General features: G+C 38.0%; 1 protein-coding gene across 2 annotated transcripts in view; it reads left to right on the forward strand.

Moving 5' to 3' along the window:
- Positions 1-26,988, forward strand: part of MANBA (mannosidase beta) — a 121,067-nt gene that overhangs the window by 57,422 nt on the left and 36,657 nt on the right. For both annotated transcript variants that reach the window (XM_032860840.1, XM_032860849.1), the window contains exons 8-11: positions 14,083-14,234; positions 16,421-16,538; positions 17,964-18,050; positions 21,524-21,691. In XM_032860840.1, the coding sequence (XP_032716731.1) occupies positions 14,083-14,234; positions 16,421-16,538; positions 17,964-18,050; positions 21,524-21,691 (525 nt within the window). The remainder of the gene's footprint in view (positions 1-14,082; positions 14,235-16,420; positions 16,539-17,963; positions 18,051-21,523; positions 21,692-26,988) is intronic.

Genomic DNA, 26,988 nt, shown 5'->3' on the forward strand with positions numbered 1-26,988 from the left:
CGCAAGTCTGGTAGAGTTAGCTTTCTTTTAACAAAGGAAGTTTTGTGTAATGTTTAGTGGGAAAGGCTACTCTGGGTAAATGAGATTTAAAAAAATCTTCCTAATCACTGTTTTGCCATCTTCTGCCCAGGTTAATTGAATATTTTTATCCTACTAATTGATTATACTGAATTCCTACCTAATACATGTCAAAGACATAATAAGTATGTTTGAAGGACTATTACAGTTTATCTTTCTAGAAAAATAGTAAATCAATTAGTTGGTATTTCTCTTTAGCACAACTTATTTTGTAAGAGTCTCCCATGTAGTCCCTGTGTAAGGTAAATCTTGCCAAAAGCAACAGAAAGCAGTTGTTTGTATTTGTCTTAGCATCAAGATTCTCTAATTAAATTATGTAGGGAAATAGACAATGTAATAATACGTATTCCAAAATTAGAAATTATTTTGCGCAGTTCCTAAACCAGAAGAGGTAAAAAACTGCCCCTAGCTATTACAATTAGAAAATAATGGAGATTTATTCCTCTTTTTTCTTTTTTCAAATTTTGCTTTGTTCTTTGTTTCTTAAGTTCCCAGTTTCATATTTGCAGTATCGGCAGGGCAGAAAGGGAGCACAATGCCTGTGAGATTTTTTTTTTTCTTTTTCTTTCTAAATGCTGCTTTTGGCTCTTTAAAGACCTTAAAAGTACATAGCCAAAAAAATATGGAATTCCGAATAATCAAGGTGTATTTCTGACTACTTCGTACATCTGATCAATACTGAGAGTTCACAGAGATTGTGAAGTGTGTCACCCTCTGTGTGTCTCTGGTTTCCTAGGGCAACTGTAACAAATGGAGTAGCTTAGAACAAAAACAATTTAATTTCTCATAGTCCTGGAGGCTCAAAGTCCAAAATCAAGGTGTTGGCAGGCCATGTTCCTTCTAAAGGCTCCAAGATGGATCCGTCATTGCCTCTTCCAGATTCTGGTGGTTGCGGTAATCCTTGGAATTTCTTGGCTTATAGTTGGGTTACTCACATCTCTGTCTCTCTCATCATATGGCCTTCTCTGTGTATGTGTGTGTCTCTGCTTTTCTTACAAGGATGGCAGCCTTTGGATTAGGGTCCATCCTAAGCCAGTATAACCTCATTTTAATAACTAATTATATCTGTAAAGACCCTATTTGCAAATAAGGTCACATTTGAGTTTCTAAGTAATTTGAATTTTGAAGGACACTGTTCATCTCAGTAAATTTCCCTTTTGTCTTTTTTTAAAAAAGATTTTATTTATTTGAGAGAGAGAGGGAGTGCACAAGCAGGGGGAGGGGCAAAAGGAGAGGGTTAAACAGACTCCCCACTGAGCAGGGAGCCTGACTCGGGCTCGATCCCAGGACCCCAAGACCATGACCTGAGCCCAAGGCAGACACTTAATGGACTGAGCCACCCAGGTGCCCCCCCTTTTGTCTTTCCAACTATCACATTTTAATTAAATATTTCCAAAATGGCTGTGGATAGCAGCTTACCCAGACTGGGTCATGGGAGCAGTTAGCCCTGGGTACAGGCAATAAGTGGGTGCATTACGTGTTTTAGTGTGTCTGGCAATTCTGTACAATGTCAGTGATTAAATACTCCTCCCTGCAGAATCTTTTGTTGGTTTAAGTTTTATCCATCTGTGCAATTATTCTTGAGTTTTAATAACATATATGTAGGCTTCAATTAGCACATTTTTATTATTAACTCTTTAATAAATGTTATATTCTACATGGACATAAATTTGGAGAACTCTTAGTTATATAGTTGTCCCCAGGATCATGGAGACTCAGCTGCATATAGTCATTTTGAAAGTAAGTTTATAATAGTTTAAAACAGTTTAAATTTGTTTTGGAATAGTTTGTGTCCCCAGTCTCTGTCTTTTTACATATTCTTGCATTTAAAAGTAGATTAGAAACAACAATAGCAGAGTGATTATAAAAAAGCAGAAACTAAACATGAGCTACTTCAGTGTGACCTAAAGCTTAAAATTTTAATATAGAAATAATTGATAAGCTGAACTTGAGTAAAATTGCAAACTTCTGGGGGGTACCGGGGTGACTCAGTCATTTGGGCATCTAACTCTTGATTTTGGCTCCGGTCATGATTTCAGGGTCATGATATCAAGCCCCACATCAGTCTTCACACTCCGAGGGAGTCAGGTTGGAAGTCCTTCTCTCCCTCTCTTAAGCCCCTCTCCCTGCTTGCACTTGTGCTCTCTCTCTCTCAAATAAATAAATCTTAAAAAAATTCAAAACAACTTCTCTGCCAAAGACAATGTCAAGAGAATGAGAAAACAAATCACAGATGGAAGAAAATGTTTGCAAAAGACATATCTTGTTAAACAAAATACACGAAGAACTATTAAAACTCAGCAGTAAGAAAAGAAACCAATTTAAAAAAAAAAGGTGGGCTAAAGACCGTAGCAAGCTTGAAGAGATACAGATGGCAAATAGACATATGAAAAGATATTCCACATCACATGTCATTAGGAAAATGCAAATTAAAACAAGATGGTACTATACACCCATTAGAATGGCCAAAACTTGGGGCACCTGGGTGTCTTAGGTCATGATCTTGGGGTCCTGGGTTGGCACCCTGCATCAGGTACCTTGCTCAGTGGGGAGTCTGCTTCTCCCTCTCTCTCTGACCCTTCTCCCTTCTCGTGATCTCACTTGCTCACTGGCTTGCTCGTGCTCTCTGTCAAATGAATAAATAAAAAACAAACAAACAGGGCGCCTGGGTGGCTCAGTGGGTTAAGCCTCTGCCTTCGGCTCAGGTCATGATCCCAGGGTCCTGGGATCGAGCCCCACATCGGGCTCTCTGCTCAGCGGGGAGCCTGCTTCCCTCCTCTCTCTCTGCCTGCCTCTCTACTTGTGATCTCTGTCTGTTAAATAAATAAATAAAATATTAAAACAAACAAACAAACAAACAAACAAACAAAAAGGCCAAAACCTGGAACACTGACAGTTCTAAATGCTGGTGAGGATATGCAGCAACAGGAACTCTCTTTCATCACTGGTGGGAATGCAGAGTGGTACATACAGTCACTCACTTTGGAAGACAATCTGGTGGTTTCTTATAAAACTAAACATACTCTTACCATATGATCCAGCAGTTGATCTGCTTACTATCCAAAAGACTGAAAACGTATGTCCACACAAAATCTGTACATTGCTGTTTATAGCAGGTTCATTCCTAATTGCCAAAAGTTAGAAGCAACCAGGAAGTCTTTCAGTAAGTGAAGTGATAAGTAAACCTGGTGGATCCAGACAATGGACTATTTATTATTCAGTGCTGAAAAGAGCTATTACGCCCTGAAAAAACTTGGAGGAAGCTTAAATGATGATTACTAGGTGGAAGATGCCAGTCTGAAAGGGCTCCATATGGCATGACTCCATGTATGTGACATTCTGGAAAAGATGAAACTATGGAAGTAGTAAAAAGATCAGTGGTTGCTAGGGACTGTGGGGAGGAGGGAGAGGGGAAGGGGTGGTGCATACTGGATTTTGAGGGCAGTAGAACTACTCTGTATGACACCATAATGATAACATGTTGTTATATATTTGTCCAAACCTATAAAATATAACACATCATGAGTGAAGTCTAATGTAAACTAGGTCTTTGGGTGATAATGATGTGTCAATTTAGGTTTATTAGTTGTAACTAATGTACCACCATAGTGGAGGATGCTGGTCATGGGGAAGGCCATGCACTGTGGGGGCAAAGGGTATATGGGAAGTTTTTATACTTTCCCCTAAATTTTGCTGTGAATCTTAACTGCTCTAAAAAAATAAAGTCTGTAAAAAAAAAACTTGGAGGAAAGTGTGAACTGAGATGTAGAATATGTAATATTTTGTTTGGTAAGTGGATATTTGAACTGATTTAAGAAATATTTTACTAGTTTTAATATCTTTAGAATTGAAATTCTTTAGTTAATTTTTTTCTTCCAAATTTTTATTTAAATTCTAGTTAGTTAATGTATAGTGTAATACAGGTTTCTGGAATAGAATTTAGTGATTCATCACTTACGTAAACACCCAGTGCTCATCTAACAAGTGCCCTTCTTAATACCCATCACCCATTTAGCCCATCCCCATCCACCTTCCACCATCAACCCTCAGTTTGTTCTCTGTCATTAAGAACCTTTTATGGTTTGCTTCTCTTTCTCTTTCTTTTTCCCTTCCCATATTTCATCTGTTTTGTTTCCTAAATTCCACATATGAGTGAAATCATATGGTACTTGTCTTTCTCTGACTGACTTACCCCACTTAGCATAAAACCCACTAGTTCCATCCATGTTGCAAATGGCAAGATTTCTTTTTTTTTTTTTTAAGATTTATTTATTTATTTTGGTGGGGAGGGACAGAAGGAGAGAATGAAGCAGACTCCCCTCTGAGCATGGAGCCAACATAGGGCTCGATCCCACAACCCGGAGATGATGACCTGAGCTAAAGTTAAGAGTTGGACACTCAACCAACTGAGCTGCCCAAATGCCCCGAGAGTTCATTCTTTTTTTTTTTTTTTTTTGAAAAGAAAATTTTTTTTCGAAGATTTTATTTATTCGACAGAGAGAGATCACAAGCAGGCAGAGAGAGAGGGGGAGGCAGGCTCCCTGCCAAGCAGAGAGCCTGATGTGGGGCTCGATCCCACGACCCTGAGATCATGACCTGAGCTAAAGGCAGAGGCTTTAACCCACTGAGCCACCCAGGTGCCCTGAGTTCATTCTTTTTGATGGCTGAATAGTATTCCATTGTATATGTATTTACCACATCTTCTTTATTCATCAGTCAGTGAACATTTGGGTTATTTCCGTAATTTGGCTATTGTTTATAGCACTGCTATAAACAACAGGGTGCATGTGGCCCTTCAAATATGTACTTTTGTATCCTTTGGGTAAATACCTAGTAGTGCAGTTGTGGGATTGTAGGGTAGTTCTATTTTTAACTTTTCAAGGAAGCCCCATGCTGATTTCCACAATGGCTCTATCAGTTTGTATTCCCACCAACAGTGTAAGGGGGTTTCCCTTTCTCCACATCTTCACCAACATCTTTTGTTTCCTGTGTTGTTACTTTTAGCCATTCTGACAGGTGTGAGGCGATATCTCATATGGTTTTGATTTTTATTTCCCTGATGATGAATGATGTTGAGCATCTTCTCATGTGTCTGTTGGCCATCTGAATGTCTTCTTTGGAAAAGTGTGTATTCATGTCTTCTGCCCATTTCTTAACTGGATTATTTGTTTTTTTTGGGTGTTGAGTCTCGTACGTTCTTTATAGATTTTGGATATTAACCCTTTATCAGATGTATCATTTGTAGATATCTTATCCCCTTCCATCAGTTGCCTTTTAGTTTTGTTGATTGTGCAGAAGCTTTTCATCTTAATGAAGTCCCAATAGTTCATTTTTGCTTTTGTTTCCCTTGCGCCTGGCAACATGTCTAATAAGAAGTTGCTGTGGCTGAGGTCAAAGAGGTTGCTGCCTGTATTCTTCTCTAGGATTTTGATGGATTCCTGTCTCACATTTAGGTTTTTCATCCATTTTGAGTCTATTATTGTGTGTGGTGTAAGGAAATGGTCCAGTTTCATTCTTCTGCATGTGGCAGTCCAATTTTCCCAATGCCATATGTTGAAGAGACTTGTTTTTCCATTGGATATTCTTTCCTGCTTTCTTGAAGATTAGTTGGCCATTCCCACAACTGTGGGAGTTGTTAGTTGTTTTAAAACTATCAGTGTATGTTTTAGTAGTGGCAGATATTAAAAAAACCAAAATGCCTTGGAATTCTTTATTTTTTTTTAAGATTTTATTTATTTATTTGACACACAGAGAGAGAGATCACAAGTATGCAGAGAGGCAGGCAGAGAGAAGGGGGAAGCAGGCTCCCTGCTGAGCAGAGAGCTCAATGTGGGACTTGATCCCAGGACCTGGAGATCATGACCTGAGCTGAAGGCAGAGGCTTAACTCACTGAGCCACCCAGGCGCCCCTACTTGGAATTCTTTTTGATAACACTTCAGATGCTTCATAGAGATCAAATCTAACTCTGTATAAAAGATTTGTCTGTATAAAAGGTGATAAGAATTGATATAAAAAAGTCATTCTTATATTTCTGGAAAGGCTGCAGCTGACCTCACAGAGGGTACCTTGAAAACAACTGGATGCTTGTTTCATAAACCTCTGTTGTGGTCAGTGACAGGAGAGTGCTGCATATGTGGCCAATATCCGCGGTGGAGTTCATACAGGAATCAAAGAGATTAATCTCATATTTTATTTCTGTCTTCTGGAAATCATTCTCTGAACCTTGTGGAGTTTTCTTTTTGGGAAACATTTCTTCTTGTGTGATGTTTTGTGAACTTTGGAAAAATTTTATTCATTCTTTTAAATCTCATCTCGTTGGAAAAAGCTACAGAAAGTCTTTCCTAGACAAGATGGAATGCTCATTAGGAGGCAAGGATACAGTAAATTTTGAAAAGTTAATCTCCACTTTGAAGTACTCTGTGATCCAAAGACATGTGGATGCATGAGAATCAGCTCAGATTTTGTCCCCTGCTACTACAGTTTTCCTCTTTTGAATTATCTTTCTTTTTTCCTGTGTAGAATTTTAGTTGAGGTTAATCAGATACAAACATTATTTGCAAATAGCCAGAGTCTGCCTTGAACAATGTACAGTGAAATACCAAGCTTTCAAACTTTTCTTTGAAGATAAGCACACAGAAATTTTGGTGAAGGCTATTTACTGTGCAACAACAAAATGTAAGGAAATGAACATTTACATGGAAAAAAAGAATCAAATTCTGAAGAAGAGTGTCAGGCGGAACAACAAAAGATGGGCTCTTACAGTGCCCAGAGAAATCGAAACAGCTGTGTTGAATACTCCAGTCATTTTCACCAAGAACTGGATACTTGTTCTAAAGCAGTGGATCAAGTAATGTCTGTGTTCACGATCATGTAGGCATGTTCTTTGATTTTGCTACTTTGAGAAGGCATACTTGAGAAGTGAGAATTTTTCACCCCAGAGGCATTTGTAAACACTTGGAGTGGTTCTCAAAGAAACAAAGGCATGGGTACTACTGCATTTTTTGGAATTTAATGAGAAGTGGGATTTTCTATGAATCTCTGTCAGACTTAATTTTCCGTCTAATACTTCCCCAAAATATTTGCGTATTTTGGGCTTCATTTGAAAAAAATGAAATTTAATAAACTAAAATTAATAAAAAGTGTTCCTCTGTCAACTATGTAAGGATAGATTAACAAATCTGGCTCTGTGCTTTATAAAGCATATACACACAAAGAAGATCCGTTTTGACAAAGTTCTTGACATCGTTAGAAGTTAAGGCTCAAAATAACAAATACTATTCATTTCTATAATGAACCGATATATGGAAATGTCATTTACTTTTTTCAAAAACACTAATATAATTGAGTACATGAATCTGTTACTTTTCCTTTTTCCTTTTCTTTTTTTTTTTTTTTAAGATTTTATTTATTTGACAGAGCACAAGCAGGGAGAGTGGCAGGCAGAGGGGGAGAAAGAAGCAGGCTCCTTGCTGAGCAGGGATCCCGATGTGGGGCCTTGATCCCAAGACCCTGGGATCATGACCTGAGCCAATGGCAGGTGCTTAACTGACTGAGCCAACTAGGGGTCCACTTCTCCTTTTTTCTACTCTTTTATTTTACTTAAAAATGGTATGACTGTTCATATGAAGTTAAATAAAGGAAAGTGTCTGCATTTCTTTTCTGGATATTATCATTATTCATTTCATTTCATTATTATTACTGAAAATAATTTTGTCATAGAGAAGAGGGGGTTTGTTAAACAGTGATTCTGTCTGTTCTGTCAGATAAGGGAATGCACCTCTGGCCACAAAGATACCAGGCAACTGTGCTGGTGTAAACTTGAAGCTGTCACCTTCTGGTTGCGCTTGCTGCATGTTGCTAGGGCTTGTGTGGTCCTGCACAGGCCTGTGTGAGGACAGCTCTTTGTGGAAACCCAGCACGTGTTTTCTCAGTGCTTCTGCCTGTTAAAGCACTTTTAGAGCAGACAGAAATGTGTTTGCTCGTCTCTAAAAATACGTAATGTAAATGAAATGACTTGTGTTTTTGGAAATTCATGAAAATTATTTGAAAAATAGTTCAGGTAACATTTGTCAATATTTGGAAATAAGATTTTTTTTTAAGAAGAAAATTACTAGTATCTAGTTATACTATGACAGCTTTTTTTTTTTTTTTAAGATTTATTTGTTTATTTGAGAGAGAGAGAGCATGAGCAGGGCAGAGGGAGAGGGGGAGAAGCAGACTCCCCACTGTGCATCTCACCACCCTGAGATCATGACCTGAGCCGAAACCAAGAGTTAGACGCTCAACCCACTGAGCCACCCTGGCGCCCCAACTATGGCAGCCTTTTTAGTATTTGATTGCAAACAGCTGAGAAGTGATATGCAGTTTATGACTCTATGATTCATTACATCATCATCTGGTCTGCCAGAGAAAGAAATTTGAGAAGCACAGTGTTATCAGTCACACACCTCTTAAGCCCTTTAGTTAAGATATTCCTAACTCTTAGTCTAAAAAATGTGTTCAGTTGTTCTGTACTTTGAGTTAGTCCTTCTATTTCAAAAATGTAATCATAAAGTTTAAAAACTTACCTAGTGAGTTGCCGATGGAATCTTCAACTATAGATAGACAAGTTGCAAATTAAAAACTTTTAAATGCAAACTGCTTGGCTTACACATTTAGGTTCTTAGGTATTTTCTTTCCTACTTTTAGACAATATTTTGTTGGGCTCTTTAAAATAGTTTGGATCTTGTAATTCCCTCTGGATATAAATATATTTTACTCAGGGAACTTTTCAAAAAACCTCTTTCAAAGTTTATTATTTCCTTGGAAGTAAAATACCTGTTGTAGAAGAAGGCTTTTATATTACCTATCAGGACTTCCAGAGGACGTGGGGAGTTACTGGCATAGATCCAGCCTTTAACCTGTCGGGGAATGTCCAAAGGGAAAGGTGCCTGGTAATTCCTGCTTCACCTCTGAGGACTGTCAAGTGCTTTAGGGTTTACTTTGACCTGGGCCATAAAATTGTTACTGCAGGAGTGGAAGATAGGGATAGCTGCTTTTCATGAGAAAATTTAAACAGAAAAGAGAAAATTGGGGCAGATGAGTTTTATCATTAATACTATTTGTAGCATTAATTGGTATAAAGAAGTAAGTGAGTTCTATTTTCTAGATTAGTGATTCTCAAATTTTTTGGACTCACAATCACTTTACATTCATAAAAATTATTGAGAACCCCAACGTACCTTTGTTTATGTGGGCAAATTTTAAAACCGAGGATTAAATATTTACTCATTTCAAATCACAGTACCAAATCCATGACATGTTAATGTGTGAGTTATTTTATGAAGAATAAATATATTTACAAAACAGAAAATGTAGTGAGAATAATGACATTATTTTACATGTTTACAAGTCTCTTTAATGTGTTGCTTAATGGAGGATGACTGGATGTTCATCTGCTTTTGCAATCAATTTGCAACATGTTGTTTTCATCGAAACGTGAAGAAAAAATGATCTTACATAGATATGTAGATGGAAAAGAGAAGAGTACTTTAGTAGCCTTTTCAAATGATCGAGGCTATTCTTTGGTACTGCAGGAGAACTTAAGCAGTGGTGGTTTCTTAAAGGTTAGTTGCAAAGTGGAATCTGAAGCCATTTTAACAAACTGTACTCTGTTACATTAAAATCTGTTGGTGTATCTTATACCTTTAATGGATTTTTAAAATTATTATTTTTTTTACTGAGACATAGTTGACAGCATTACATTAATTTCAGTTATACAGCATAGTAATTTGACAACTCTGTAACTTATGCTATGCTTACAAGTGCAGCTCCCACCTGTCACCCTACAATGTTATTACAACACCACCGACTGTATTCTCTCTGCTATACCTTTTATTACCATGACTTACTCATTCTTATTTTTTTTTTATAGATTTTATTTATTTGACAGACAGAGATCACAAGTAGGCAGAGAGGCAGGCAGAGAGAGAGAGAGGGGAGAAGCAGGCTCCCTGCTGAGCAGAGAGCCGGATGCGGGGCTCGATACCAGGACCCTGGGATCATGACCTGAGCTGAAGGCAGAGGCTTTAACCCACTGAGCCACCCAGACGCCCCTGACTTACTCATTCTTAATGGATCTTTTACATGATATCATAACAGTGCATTGGTTATTGGAAAAATATTGGTGTCATATTGGTGTCTTAAGATATCCAGATGTTTCCAAATACTGAAACATTCCATTATATAATATCACATTCACATTTGTTAATATCACATTGATGTTACTGAAAAGTCTTTAAGTATTGGGAAGCTCTCGAGCTCATGGGAGTGGATACAAGTTTTCCTAAATCCTAATTTTTACCTGTAGTTTGAGTTTTATCCTTGTCCACCATACTTTCACTTATCTTCCTTGAAGTGACAAGGCGCACTTCATTTTCAAGAAATGTCTGCCAGATAGCCAAGTCTGAATAACCATAGTTTGTCTGGCAGTTCTTTCCAGTGAATATGAAGTTTCACGAACCAGATGACTAATTCAGTTTACAACTCAAGCAGTGGCCCAGATGCTTTTCCTCAAGAATCTATTTTGTGGGACTTTATCCGTATTTCCCATTCTATCATTTCATCACACAGACTGTTATAATGATGTCTGCTCAAGGTTAGGGTTTAATAGAATTAGTAATTTTTACTGCTTTACCAAGGGCATTCTTAAGTGAAACTGACTTTTTTTTTTTTTTTTCCTGCTGATGCTTGAAGGTGAAGGATACAGTTAGCACAGTTGGGTTCTACTGCCTTGATTTTTGTGGAGGCGCCAGGAACGTTACCCACCACTGCCTTTGTAACATCAGGGCAAATGTTGTTAACACACTTGTTGCTAACCTTGAGATTCAAAGAAACTATTCAGTACTTTGAATATTTCAGCATCTCTTGTGTTCTGTTGCCAAAGATTTACATAAAAGAAATCTTTGATGATTCATTCTGCTGATTAACAGACAAACAAAAGCAAACAGTGAGTCCATCATTCTGGAGATTGATCCAGTTCTCAGGCAAACGGTGATACTTCAGATGAGCGATCAGCTCAGTATCCTGTTGCAGCTAAATCTTTGATTGTATGACTTACGGTATCATTGCCACGTGACAATGCTGTGATTTCATTTTTTGACTTTTTATCTAGTAGGCATTCAGCAATGTCAACTGTAAAACTCTCTCAACTAATACGTGTGCTTCTCATAATGAATTGTTGAACACTACATCAAAAACTAACGATATACTGTATGTTCACTAACTGAACATAAAACGTGTGTGTGTGTGTGTGTGTGTGTGTGTGTGCTCGCTTTTCCAGCTATGTAACATAATGAGTCCTGTAACATGCTCCAGTGACTTTCATTTCTGGTTTGAAAACATTATAATATAATAGAAAATCATATATTAGAGCATAATAAACAATGTTTGCCTTTTAAAGAGCTTATCTTGTCTAAAATCTTCCATTCTTTTTTCTTTATATGAAAAATGATGGGTCTCGAAATGATACTGCAATTTAACTGGCACCATAAGTATTGTTTTTAAAATGTTACATTGCATAAGGCACAGTAAGATAAATTATTAACAGTTATAAAGTTGAGGGAAATATGGATTTCATCACAATTTCATTACTCATTTGTAATTTTACCCAGTTTCTTTGGAGTAGGTTCTTCCCTTCCATGAATTAGCAAACTCTAATAATGTTGGGCACCTGGGTGCCTCACTTGGTTAAGCATTCAACTCTTGATGCCAGTGCAGGTCTTGATCTCAAGGTTGTGAGTTCAAGCCCTGCATTGGGCTCCACATTGGTTGTGGAGCCTACTTTAAAAAAAAAAAAAGAGAAAGAAAACTCTGATATGTCAATTTCATTTTTTCCAGCATTTTTTAAATGGAGACAATATAGTTGTAGGATGAGAGTGTTAGTCTTCTAGTTGCAACTCAAACTTAAGAAAAAGCATATTTGAAATATTTTCTTAGAATAAAAAATACTGAACTGTAAAATGAATTTCAATTAAAATTAACATTCGTTTTCATTTGAAAACTTAAAAATACTACTGTGAAACAAGTTAACAAATGGTACCTAATTCTTTTGTGTTTCTGTGTAAGTTGCAAGGGAAACTTTGAGATTCAAAAGGAGAATTTATTGAATGACAGTGAGGTTACAGAGATTATAGCAGGAATAACCAGACACCACTACTAAGAACACAGTAGAAGCTGAGAACAAACTGGGTTAATCTCTGAAAACTTAACTCTTTAAATACTAAACCTCTACCGTAGAAGTAGAATACACCAGAAGATGCAAGCATGCATTCCATTAGCCAAAAAAGTGATGTCATCACACATCATGTAGTTTCTGGAAAGGCCATACATTCAGAAGAGTGAGAGAGTGAAAAAGGCAAATAATATTTTAGCTTTACTACGGAAATAGTTTCGAACACAAGGATCTCCTACGGGATTCCAAGGGATCCCATGTAGTCCCCAGCCATACTTAAAGAACTGCTGTTCTAGATATTTGAATCTACCCCTCAAAGTGTTTTCAAAGTTATCTGTGAAAATCACCTTACATTTTTTACATTTGCAACCCTAAAGCAGGTATGGTAATTCCATGTCAAGGTCCTCCTCAACCAAGCCTTATTCTATGTCTTCTCATAAAGTTAATTCATATCTTTTTGTCATGTCAGAGTAATAAGGGCAAGGGTAAGAAGATAGAAGAATGGTGAGTACTTTTATTTCGTAGAATAAGTTGATTAATTTATTTATTTTAATTAGAGAAGAAAAGCATAATCTTGGTTCAAGGCTAGGCTTCATTGGTATACAACCTCATTCCTTGATCCAGTTTATGGCTGAAAGGAATGAAGATTTACATAAAAACCTCAGTCTTCTCTATCTGGAGTCTTGTTGCTCGTGCTTAACTGCTCCTGCTTAACCTGGCTAGAGCGTCCCAGGGACAAAGGTCTCAGCTTTTTCTCACACAGTGGTTATAACATTGGAGTGTGTGCTCCTATTCTAACTTCCAGTTGGAACACCACTTACATCTCTAGAGCTCTCTTAAACATCGAGTTTAATGTGATGATTAGTTGGGATTAAATTGCCCGTTAAACAAAATGATTTTACACTAATGTGCTATTAAGATTGGTAAGTTGTTAAATTGTGAAATACCCTGTGCTATATGTCTTTGATTCTAAGATGCGCATTTTGGCACATGTTAACACTGAAATGAGAGTGTGTTTTTCTAAAATTCAGGATGCGTAGTTTAACTGGTGGGATTTCTCCCTTGCTTTTGTGAAATAGTATAAGTTTTTGTTCTAACTTTGAAATGTTATCTTCAAATATATTTCTTTTTTTATAAAAGAGATTATTTATTTGAGTGGGGGGCAGAGGAGGTTAGAGAATCCCAAGCAGTCTCCATGCTGAGCCTAACCTGGGGCTCGATCTCACAACCCTGAGATCATGACCTGAACTGAGATTGAGAGTCAGATGCTTAACCAACTGAGCCACCCAGGCACCCTTCAAATATATTTCTTTTGATGGAATTACAAATGCCTGTTTCATGAGGAAGACTAGAATATATTTCCTCTTTAATAGTTTCTATATTTTATATCTATTAAAAGATAGAATCTGGCAATAATTATATATATACTTTTCTGAAATATGTACTTCTACATTAAATGCTTCATAGCAAGTAGGAAATTAACATTAAATATGTTCATGTAAATTGTTCAGAAATTTACTTTCCTTTTTAAAAATAAAATCTCTTGCAGGCGCCTGGGTGGCTTAGTGGGTTAGGCCTCTGCCTTCGGCTCAGGTCATGGTCTCGGGGTTCTGGGATTGAGCCCCACATTGTGCTCTCTGCTCAGAGGGGAGCCTGCTTCCTACTCCCCAGCCCCTGCCTACCTCTCTTTCTACTTGTGAACTCTGTCTGTCAAATAAATAAAATCTTTAAAAAAAAATCTCTTGTTTATGTTTTAAATTTGATATTCATTGTTTAATTTTGTTCATAAAAGGTTTATTTTAGGACAGTAGAACTTATAGAAGAGCCCATTGAAGGATCTCAAGGTCTGAGTTTCTATTTCAAAATTAATGGATTGCCCATATTTCTGAAAGGCTCGAACTGGATCCCAGCAGATTCATTCCAGGATCGAGTAACCTCTGACTTGTAAGTTACGATTTTTTTTATTTCTTGTTTTTCTTTTTATTAAAAGCCCCCAAAGCTAAAGAATTACTCATTTTTGTTTTCTTTGGTTGCAGTGGAAGGAACTGAGAGGTAAGACAGAATTCTAGGATGATGGAAACTTTAGAATGGAAAGGATTTTTAAATCATACATTCCATTTTCACAAGCTATAGATAGTCTTAACAGCTAAGTGACTTGAGACTGCTGAAACCATCCAATTTTTAGAAAACTATTATATATTTCCTCTGGAGGAACAAGAAAATGACTAATGCACATTTTGGATAGTTAGTCCCTGAAAAAAAAAAAGATTACATTTGTTTTTTTTTTAATTTTTCAAAAAATACCTTAAATATTTCTGTGCATTCTTTTTTAAAAATGGAAACCCATATTTCCTTCTTCATTCTAAGCTATTTGTATATTCCTTTACTTTTACCTTAGTAAAAGGAACCAAAAAAGCTTTACAGTTTTAAATCTAGAAGAAAATTTAAAGTGTTTATCTGAAGCTATGAGAATAACACTTCACAAGAGAATAATATTTCCTGTTTGCGATTACAAACTGTCTTTGTGATAGTAAAAATAAACTTTGGGAAGAGAAATAAACACAGTTAACTTATTTACATATTTATAAATATGCATTGTACCATATTATTTGGTGTTTAGAATTTGCCAAATGTTGTAGTAATTTGCTTTTACTTTAAACATATTGTCTTGAATTTCACATGAAAATGAAATTATTCTCCCGACATAGACACATAATTTGCTGCTTTTTTTCCTTTTTGTTTTCTGGCTCCTCCCATTTGGCTGGTTTGGGCAGTGACTGTTCAGTACAGCTGGGCCAACTAGTATACCTGTGGAAGCCCAATACTCTGGGTCCTTGGCCAGCCAGTGGTTGGGGGCTTCTTGGTTCCTCTCTAGGCTCTGTTCTGGAAATGCAGAATAGATGTTCTTAGAGTGGCTATACATTTTCCTGTGGGTAATGTGAATAGGAATTGGAAGAATCAAAACGGAAATTTAATTTACTAGAGAAAGAGGAATAGCTGGTGCCCACGATGGTTTGACATGATTTTTTAACTTTATCATGGTGTAAAAATGATACATATTCTGTAGAAATTATATTTTGAATTTTGATCTTGTCCTGGGCTAACAACGGTACAGGATTCCCTTGTGATGCTGGGCCGTGGCAGAAGCTGCAGCCTCCCAGTCAGCCACGCCAGACTGAGGGTCAACAAACGATATGGTCACAACCATTCTGTACCGCTATACCCATTTTGTGCCTCACTTTCAGTACAGTATTCAATCCATTACATGAGATATCAATACTTTATTATAAACTAGACTATGTGGTAGATGATTTTGTCTAACTGCAGGCTAATGTAAGTGTTCTGAGCACATCTAAGGTAGGTGAGGATAAGGTGGGATGTTCGGTAGGTTAGGTGTGTTAAATGCATTTTTGACTTACAATATTTTCAATTTCCAATGGGCCAATTGGAATATAATCCTGCCGTAAATTGAGGAAATTCTGTACTGGACTGGAGGAATTGAAAAAAAGGAAATAAGAGTAAGCTGGGTACTACTATGCAAACTTTGGTTTTTGTCTTACAATTTGAAATGGTTGTATAAAATCAGCTCATACTTCCTAAGGTTTACAACATTTTTTTCTATAAGAATAACGAATAAAAATTTTAGTTTCAAAAGCAGTATGATAACGGTGTGAATTTAGAGGGCAGAGAAAAGATATAACCCACAATTTTTCCAGGTTTGTTTATGTGGTTGCAGTTAATGTTTATATCATTTTGTCTCACTTTCTTCACCTAGCGTTATATCCAAACCATAGTTTTAGAACATGTTTTTCTAAAAGAGTTTTGAAACATATTTATCAACCACCATGTGTGTTTTTTGTGTAAAGATTTTGTTTATTTTTTTATTTGACAGAGGGAGAACACAAGCAGGGTGAGTGGTAGGCAGAGGGAGAGGGAGAAGCAGGGTCCCTGCTGAGCAAAGAGCCCGATGCCGGCCTCCAACCCAGGACCCCGGGATTGTGACCTGAGCTGAAGGCAGACACTTAACCGACTGAGCCACCCAGGCAGCCCCCACCATGTGTTTTTAAAATCTTTTTTTAAACATCCCCAGATTTTCATATTAACACTTATTTTTACAATTTCTTCTATAGGTTGCGGCTCCTTTTGCAGTCTGCTGTGGATGCTAACATGAATACTCTCCGGGTTTGGGGAGGAGGAATTTATGAGCAGGATGAATTCTATAGACTCTGTGATGAACTAGGAATAATGGTGGGTAGTCGACAGCATTTTATTGATTGATATGTTACTATATCCTCACTTTGAGTACCTGTGTTCTGAGTGGGTGCTATGGCTCGTTCATTCTTTTCTCAGAGCCAGCACTGATACTCTTGTTTTTTTTGCAAAGGAATAAATGGCATCTTGCAAACCCAAAACCATAGTTGATGGTAAATATCATAATTATTTAATTATTTTTAAGTGGTAGGCATTCTGTATTTGTAATTTTCTTTTTGATATAAGGGTATGCATAAACATATTTAAAAATTTTAAATTGAAGGAGATTTAACAAGACCTAGAGAGAAGAAAAATAATAAAATTCAGTAAAGAAAAGCTATGCTTAATATTGCTAAGTACTCCAGGCATGTTTTGCATTGGTGAGGGTTAAGCACAGGAAATAAAATCTTTTAGTTCTGGTATTATAGTTCTAAAATATAAAGCACTCCATAGAAGAATAGTAATTACAATATTGGCAGTCCTGATGGTCATGATAGTGTCATAGTGTTCTATAATACTTACTGAGGATCAGGCATTGTTCTCAGTGCTCATCCTATGAAGTAGTTACTGCTGTTCTCCATCCCCATTTTACCAGTAAGGAAAAGGACAAGTGGAAGAGAGGTGAAATAACCTTCCCAAACCCACACAGTGTATGTGGTGGCACCAAGGTTCTGACTCAGTCGACTGATTTGGGGCCTGGGCCCTTAACCACTGCGTAGTAATAGCCTCTCTAGAAATGAACTTACGCGGGGTACCTGGGCGGCTCCATTGGTTAAGCGTCTGCCTTTGGCTTAGGTCATGATCCCAGGGTCATGAGATTGAGCCCTGCGTCATTCAGAGCCTGCTTGGGATTCTCTCTCTCTCTCCCTCTGTGCCACGCCCCGTCCCCCACTCACACACACAGTCTGTCTCTCAAGAAAGAGACAGGTAAAGAAAGAAAGAAAAAAGAACTTAATGTGGCTTCATTAAAAAATGTCCATGTAGTAATCCTTTCGGCCATGAAAAGTTAGTTCTTCTATAAACAATCTGGCCCATCTCTCAACAGCAAATTCCCAGTGAAAATTAAAGTATTGCGAGTGAGGAGGAGCTGGGGGAAGGTTCTTTTCAAATTTCATGTTCCCCTCAACACACTCACTGTTTCCTTCTTTGAATTCCCTTTCCTTCTCTTTCTTTTCTCCCTATTTAACATTTTCTTCCCTTGGGTTCCCCCCACAGTTTTATGCTGTTCTGGAAAGTCATGAGGTCTGTATGAGAGCCTCTCCCACTGCCTTAATCATAGTAGTGTTCGAATGGTTACACTCATCAGGCTAATTTGTTTTTTCATTTGCCTGAAAGATAGTTCCCCAGAGTTCAAAATGAAGAATTTCTTTCTGTGTAATAAAGTCCATGGAAGTTCTTTACTGCTCTTTATTGGTTTGATAGGTATGGCAGGATTTTATGTTCGCCTGTGCCCTTTATCCAACCAATCGGGACTTCCTGAATTCGGTGAGAGCAGAAGTGGCTTACCAGGTATGTCATTACCATTCCAAGAAGAAGGAAAATGCTTTTGTTTCATTTGCCTTTCGTTAAACCTCTCCTCATTTTTTATTTTTGTGTGTGTTTTTGTTCTCCTTACTAAATCCCATGAAAATCAGTCAGATAATTGACTTCCTAGTTGATTCCACCCAGTCTCGTGGCTTTAACACCACCTCTATGCTGATGACTTTCAGATTTATCCCCAGTTCTGACATGTCTGCTGGATTCCTGGTTCTTATATCCAGCTGCCTACTTGGAGCCTCTTCTGGGAGGTTTCATAGTCATCTCCAGTGTAACATATCTGAACCAAACTTGCATTACCGTCTCCCAACCTGCTTTCCCTGCTGTTTCCCCCAACTCGAGAAATGACAAAGCTAGTCTTTGTGCTTCTCAGGTCAAAAATTTAAAGTGATTCTTGACTCCTTGATTTCTTTTGCATACCATATGTACACACTTCTATTTATAGATCTGTAAGTGCAAGGAAGTGATTATAACCTAGCTGTGTCCATCAAAAAGGACTAGGACAACCTAATAATATGGTGTATCCTTCTATTGAAATAACTCTTCCCATTAAGAGAAGGGGTTCTTAGACAAATGGCCGATTCCAGGTCTGGGGCAGGAAGTGTAATAGATGACCCTGGAATATTTGGACATAGAGATACCAATGACACTATCACAGATATGTTAAAAGAACTTTGATGAGACTCTCACGAACCAAAAATGGGACAATTTGAAATCCAATAAGGATAAGAATGTCAGGGGATTGTAATCCATCAAGTAAGTTAAAATCTGTGATTTCATTGTTACAATGTCTGTGGATGTACATTTGCATGGAAAACCAAAAGAAATGGAAGGAAGTGATTACTATAATACTCAAGATAGTGGTTACTGTTGGGAGCAGGAAAGGACTATAATTAGAAAGGGGTGTATGAGGGCTTTTGGGGTTATCTTTCTTGATCTGGGTGGTGGTTACGAGGGTGATTGTGTTATAGTAATTTACTATGTCATAATTTTTTTTATATCTGTGTTTTATTTTTTATTTTTTTAAAGATTTTATTTACTTATTTGACAGACAGAGATCACAAGTAGGCAGAGAGACAGGCAGAGGGGGGGGGGCGGAGCAGACTCCCTGCTGAGCAGAGGACCCGACTCGGGGCTCAATCCCAGGACCCTGGGATCATGACCTGAGCCGAAGGAAGAGGCTTTAACCCACTGAGCCACCCAGGCGCCCCTGTGTTTTATTTTTTTAAAAAAGGTTTAAAAAGTACAAATGAATCATCTCTTACTGAGTCCTCCAGATAAAGACACCGGGCATTTCCTGTCTCTGCTGGTGTCCCTGGCCCCATCAAGCACCCTCTTCCTGACCAACTCTCTCATTTTCTTCTGTCACGTCCTACCTTGAGCATGAATTTCTCTGGGGGGGAATATCTTTCTATATTTGCAAGTCTAGATCACAAGATTTGCCCTATATGACCTATACCACACTTTGAATCACTTGTTCAATGTTTTGTTTCCCCTGCAAGTTTGTAATCTCCCTGCGGCCTCGGGGACTGTTCCTCTCTGTATCCGCACTACTGGGCCAGGTTTTTCATCAGGAGGATAGATGGATAGATGAGCTTAAAAAATATTAATTATAGTTATGTAGGTTGCAGACATTTCAGTTTTTTAAACTTTTTTTTCTCATACAAATAAATAAATTATGGTGTCTATGTACCTTCAATTCTTTTATGTATTATTAAACAGGCAAGCTTTTTATGAAGACGTTAAAATTTTAAAGGAAAGCTTGTCAAAAATTCTAGGTCAGTTTGAAGGGTATGTGTAGCACAAAGTCACTGGAGCTTTCTGCCTCTTGAGTATTTGTGTTCTGGTTTTTTTTTTTTTTTAAAGATTTTATTTTTTTATTTGAGAGAGAATGAGTGAGAGAGAGCATGAGAGAGGAGAAGGTCAGAGGGAGAAGCAGACTCCCCAAAGAGCTGGGAGCCCGATGCGGGACTCGATCCTGGAAGTCCGGGATCATGACCTGAGCTGAAGGCAGTTGCTCAACCAGCTGAGCCACCCAGACGCCCAAGTATTTGTGTTCTTGTGCCAGTCACACTTGGTAGTAGCTGTCACGTACCTGGGCATGCACAGAGGCAAATAAAGGAAATAGTATTCATAAGGCTGGGTTAGAAAAACACAAGACTGTAATTTTTAAGAATGAGATAAATCCCTTTAATGCATGTATCCTTAATGGATCTCTGTGTCATGTAGGAGATACTTGGCATCTTGAATGGAGGCCACAGTGAGAACATCAGCTGGGATCCATCACTCTAATCATGCATTTCATGGAAGAGAAGCTATAAATACCAGTATGGTTATTTTGCTAAAATGGGTTCCAGAGGAATTTCTCTTGATCATTGACTCACTGTGTTCTCCAAGAGATTTAACTGCCCTCTTCTGCCGGAGTCCATCTCCCGGTGTATCCGAAGAACTGGATCCTTCCACCTTTGTGTAGGGCTGGTCACAGAGAGCCCAGGTCACACAGGCTCAGTTCTTAGGGCTGCAGGATTTTCAGACAGATACTCTAATTTCTTCTTCTGTGTTCAGATATATTCAGTAACTGACTTAACCTTAGTTGATTTCTCAGGACATGACAGTGATAGTTACTTCTGGAGATATCCTCTTTTTTTTTTTTTTAAGATTTTTATTTATTTATTTGACAGAGATCACTAGTAGGCAGAGAGGCAGGCAGAGAGAGAGAGAGAGGAGAAAGCAGGCTCCCTGCCAAGCGGAGAGCCCTATGCGGGACTCGATCCCAGGACCCTGAGATTGTAACCTGAGCTGAAGGCAGAGGCTTTAACTCACTGAGCCACCCAGGTGCCCTGGAGATATCCTCTTGATGTCCTCATCCTTTTCCCTTTAGAATATTTCACATATTTGTCTTTAACTTACAGAGTTTCTCTGGGAACTCTCTTGGTTTGTAAAACCCTCTCTAGCTGTCCTTGCGGTTTTCTGATCTCAGTGGAGACCATAACAACCCCTCAGTCTCTCTTTCAGCAGAACTAGTTGTTCTCCCTCATTTGTTTCTTCACACAAAACTCCATATTGCTCTTGAGAAACTCCTCTGTAATGTAATGTCTCCTGACTTTTGTATTTCTTAGAGCCTTTTTTTGTGGCAAGTCAGATAACAATGAGGTTGATTTATGTTTCTTTTTTCAATAAAAGGGATTATATTTTCTTCAGGTTTTATACAGTAGAGAAGAGGAACCCTATCTTACTGGTGTTTATAAAATCTAGGTGAAAAGAATCTGATTTCTTAACATGTATTCCCGCAGGTAATGTTACAAGCCACTTTCTAATGAATTTTCTGTACATAAGAATTTATGTGCAAAAATGCAGTGGCTATCATTTTATGAATCATTACAGCTCTGAGACTTTTTTTTCTTGTTGATCATTGGAAAATTGTTTTATGTTTTCTGAAATTTTAGATCAGGAGACTGAAATATCATCCCTCCATCATCATTTGGGGTGGAAATAATGAAAATGAAGCAGCACTGATGATGAATTGGTATAATATCCCTGCCAGAGAACTGCATACCTACATCAAGGACTATGTGGTACTGTATGTGAAGAATATTCGAAAGATTGTCTTGGCTGTAAGTAATGATTTCTCATGCAGTAGAATTTAAGAACGTGTTTCGAAAATGGATCAGTTGGAATATTGGTGTAGTATGTTTTTGTACCCCCCCCTTAAAAGATTTTTACTTATTTATTTGAGAGACAAGTGAGAGAGAGCATGAGAGGGAAGAAGGTCAGAGGGAGAAGCAGACTCCCCATGGAGCAGGGAGCCGGATGCGGGACTCGATCCTGGGACTCCAGGATCATGACCTGAGCTGAAGGTAGTTGCTTAACCAACTGAGCCACCCAGGTGCCCCTGTACCCTTTTTTAGAGCAACCTTCAATAATACCATTTTCATACAGAACAGTCCATTGTAATGCTGCAGCACATGAATGGATTTATGGGTTATGGGCTTCTTTGAGGATGAACTTAATCTGTGGAGCTCACCACACATACACCAATATGGTGTTTACATCTGCAGATTGTCATGTACTTTTTTCTGGAGCCCATCTATGGAACCCCAAATGTCGAGAATTTCTATTTTGGATGACTTATCCGTATGCTACTTTTTCCTTCCTTCCCTCTTTCCTCCCTCCCTCTTCCTTCCTTCCTTCCTTCCTTCCTTCCTTCCTCTCTCCCTTCCTTCCTTCCTTGTTCTCAATAAATACAATGAATTCTGTGAATTACTTTCCTGATAACAGACTAGTTCTAGTATAAACTCTGTTTAGCTATAATGCTTTATTCTTTTATTCTGTGCAAGATTTGATTTGCTGATATTTTGGTTAGAATTTAAAAATTTATGTTCAGGGGCGCCTGGGTGGCTCAGTGGGTTAAGCCGCTGCCTTCGGCTCGGGTCATGATCTCGGAGTCTTGGGATCGAGCCCCGCATCGGGCTCTCTCTGCTCAGCAGGGAGCCTGCTTCCTCCTCTCTCTCTGCCTGCCTCTCTGCCTGCTTGTGATCTCTCTATCAAATAAATAAATAAAATCTTAAAAAAAAAAAAATTTATGTTCATAAGCAAACTCAGTCTGTGGTAGGAATTGTAAACTCAAATGCCTAGAGGAGCCAAATCTATTTTAAAAAATTAAGTAGAGTTGATGAGGTTCATAGAGAAGAGGGGACTATGGTAATAGCAAATGAATGCTGGGTCTCATTTATATTGAGTATTTTAAAAAACGCTATCTAAACAAAATTTTTTGTGAAAACAAAGAGGTAACCCATGGAATGGGAGAAGATATTCACAAATGACACTACAGACAAAGGGCTGATATCCAAGATCTATAAAGAACTCCTCAAACTCAACACACACAAAACAGATAATCACATCAAAAAATGGGCAGAAGACATGAATAGACATTTCTCCAAAAAAGACATACAAATGGCTAACAGACACGTGGAAAAGTGTTCATCATCATTAGCTGTCAGGGAGATTCAAATCAAAACCACATCAAGATACCACCTTACACCAGTTAGAATGGCCAAAATGAACAAGACAGAGAACAACAAGTGTTGGAGAGAATGTAGAGAAAGGAGAACCCTCTTAAACGGTTGGTGGGAAAGCAAGTTAGTATAGCCACTTTGGAAAACAGTGTGGAGATCCTTAAGAAATTAAAAATAGAGCTGCCCTATGACCCTGCAATTGCACTCCTGGGTATTTACCCCAAAGATACAGATGTAGTGAAAAGAAGGGCCAACTGTACCCCAGTGTTCATAGCAGCAATGGCCACAGTCACCAAACTGTGGAAAGAACCAAGATGCCCTTCAACAGATGAATGGATAAAGAAGATATGGTCCATATATACAATGGAGTATTATGCCTCCATCAGAAAGGATGAATACCAAACTTTTGTATCAACATGGATGGGACTGGAAGAGATTATGCTGAGTGAAATAAGTCAGGCAGAGAGAGTCAATTATCATATGGTTTCACTTACTTGTGGAACATTAGGAATAACATGGAGGACACTGGGAAAATGGAGAGGAGAAGTGAGTTGGGGGAAATCGGAGGGGGAGACAAACCATGAGAGACAAAACCCTCAGTTTGAGAAAAAAACTGAGGGTTTTGGAGGGGGCAGAGGTGGGTGGGATGAGCCTGTTGATGGGTATTAAGGAAGGCACGTATTGCATGGAGCAGTGGGTGTGGTGCATAAACGATGAATTTTGGAACACTGGAAAAAAATAAAAAACATTTTTGTGAGACAGATTTAGCCTGGAGAACCCAGGTTGGTATATGTGTATGTGCATATGCTGCCTGCACAGAATGAGTTAGGAGCCATTTGTTGTTGTTTTTATAGTCCAGGGATAATTTAAATAAAATACAGATTATCGGTTTTACTGAGACAAATTCACCCATAAAACATTCTGGGCCCAGTGCCTTTGTGGGAGCAAAAATGATCTTCTGCCTCATATATTTCATTTCTTCTGAAGTTATTATCCAATTTGGGTTTACAATTTCTGGAACTATGGATATTTATGTTTCCTAGGAACATAGCATTTCACGTAGAACTTAGAAGATTTCTGTGTAAATAAACATGCTTTGTAGATGAGGCTGTAAGTAGACAAGTTGTACAGGCTGAAAGACTCCAGGATTGTCAGTGCAAATAATGTTTGAATGTGGAAGTTGCTCTTATTCTTTGTGTGTGTGTGTGTGCGTGCGTGCACGCGTGCGTGAATTGTGGATGTCTGGAATTATCTGACATCTGGTAATTTCTGGAATTACCAGACAATTTCCATAGGCAGGGAGAAAAAGGGACAGAGAAGGCTCAACTGTTCTATGGATATTTCTTTTCTATTTTTCTTTCTTCCTATTTTCCTTCCTCCTTCTCTCCCCGCTTCCCTTTCCTTCCTTCCTTCTTTCCTTTCCTTCCTCTCTTCCTTGCCCTTCTTCCTCCCTCCCCTCCTTCCTCCCTTCCTTTCTTCCTTCCTCCGTTCGTCCCTCTCTCCCTCCTCTCCCCTCCCCTGCCCTCTCCTCTCCTTCCTTCCATCCTTCCTAAGAGACATAGAGACTCTTTTTCTTTTCATTTTTTTGACTACCTTCATGTTTCACTCACCTCCCACCTCACACCTCTGGCAACCATCAGTCTGTTCTCTTTCCATGAGCTTGTTTTTGTTGTTTTTAGATTCCACGTATAGGTGAGATCATACAATATTTGCTTTTCTCTGACTTATTTCACTTAGTATAATGCCCTCAAAGTCCATCTGTGTTGTCACAAATGGCAAGATTTCATCCCCCCCCCCACCTTTTTCTTAAGAGAGAAAGAGTGATCATGAGTTGGGAGGGGCAGAGGGAGAGGGAGAGAGAGAATTCCAAGCAGGCTCCATGCCCAGCATACAGCCACGTGCAGGGCTTGATACCTTGAGCCTGAGATCATGACCTGACCTGAAATCAAAAGTTGGATGCTCAACTGACTGAGCCACCCAGGTGCTCCAAGATCTCATTCTTTCTTATGGCTGAGTCATATTCCATTGTGTGTGTGTGTGTGTATGCTACATTTTCTTTATCCATTCATCATCAATGAACATTTCGATTGTTATAGTATCTTGGTTATTATAAATAATGCCACAGTGAATATGGGGGTGCATATATCTCTTTGAGTTAGTGTTTTTTTATTTTTTTCAGATAAATATCCATGACTAGAATTGCTTGATCACATGGTAGTTCTACATTTAATTTTTTAGGTATCCTCAGTATTGTTTTCCTTAGTGACTATACCAACTTACATTCCCATCAACAAAGCACAAGGGTTCCCTTTTCTCCACATCCTTGCTAACATTTGTTATCTCTTATCTTTTTGATAATAGCCATCCTAACAGGTGTCAGATGATACATCATTGTGGTATTGGTTTGCATTTCCCTGATAATTAGTTAAGTACCTTTTCATGTACTAAGTGGCTATCTGTATGTCTTCTTTGGAAAAAATGTCTGTTTAGATTCCTGGCTCATTTCTTAATTGTTTGTTTTTTACTGTTGAGTTGGACAAATAAATTCTTTATATATTTTGGGTATTAACGCCTTAGCAGGCATATGATTGCAAGTATTTCCTCCCATTCAGTATGTTGCCTTTTTATTTTGTTGATGGTTTCCTTTGCTGTATAGAACCTTTTTAGTTTGAATGTAGTCCCACTTGTTCTTTTTTTTTGCCTTTGCTTTTTGTGTCAAATCCAAAAAAATCAAGCCAAGACCAGTGTCAAGGAGCTTACCACCTATGATTTCTTTTAGGAGTTTTATGATTTTGGATCTTATATTCAAGTCTTTAATCCATTTTGCATTAACTTTTGTGTGTGGTTGAAGATGGTTATTCAATTTCATTCTCTTGCATTTGACTATCCAGTTTTTCCAACACCATTTGCTGAAGAGACTCCTTTCCCCATTGTATATTCTTGTCTCCTTTGTCATAAATTAATTGGCCATACATATATGAATTTATTTCTTGATTCTCTATTCTCCTGATCTATGTGGCTGTTTTTATGCCAATACCGTAATGTTTTAATTACTTTTGTTTTGTTACATGTTTTGAAGTCGGAAAGTATGATGCCTCCAGATTTGTTGTTCTTTCTCAAGATTGCTTTGGCTATACAGAGACTTTTATGGTTCCATAAAAGTTTTTGGATTGTTCTTTCTATTTTGTGAAAAATGCATTGTGGTTTTGATAGGCGTTGCATTGAATCTGTAGATTGCTTTGGATAGTATGGACATTTTAGCAGTATTAATTCTTCCAGTCTATGAGTACAGAATATCTTTTCATTTATCTATGTCTTCTTCAGTGTCTTTTAACAAAGTCTTATAATTTTCAGTGTCTTTTCTTTTTTTAAGATTTTATTTATTTATTTGACAGAGAGAGAGACGGCAAGAGAGGAAGCACAAGCGGGGGAAGTGGGAGAGGGAGAAGAAGGCTTCCCATTGAGCAGGGAGCCCAACGTGGGTCTCAATCCCAAGACCCTGGGATCATGACCCGAGCCAAAGGCAGGCACTTAACCAACTGAGCCACCCAGGCACCCCAATTTTCAGTGTCTTATAATTTTCAATAATAATTTCAGTCTTTCACTTCCTTGGTAAAATTTATTCTTAGATATTTTATTCTTTTTGATGTGGTTGTAAATAAGATTATTTTATTAATTTCTCTTGCTAGTAATTATTAGTACATAGAAATGCAACATATTTCCGTATATTGATTTTGTAGCCTACAATTTACTGTATTTATGCTAAAAGGTTTTTGTGAAGTCTTAGAGTTTTCTCCATATAATACCATGTCATCTGCAAAGAGTGACAGCTTTACTTCTTCCTTTCCAGTTTGTATACCTTTTATTTCTTTCTGTTGTCTAATTGTTCTAGCTAG

Source organism: Lontra canadensis, unplaced genomic scaffold (assembly GCF_010015895.1).
Source record: "Lontra canadensis isolate GAN:19392208 unplaced genomic scaffold, GSC_riverotter_1.0 scaffold1, whole genome shotgun sequence".
Taxonomy (NCBI): Eukaryota; Metazoa; Chordata; class Mammalia; order Carnivora; family Mustelidae; genus Lontra; species Lontra canadensis.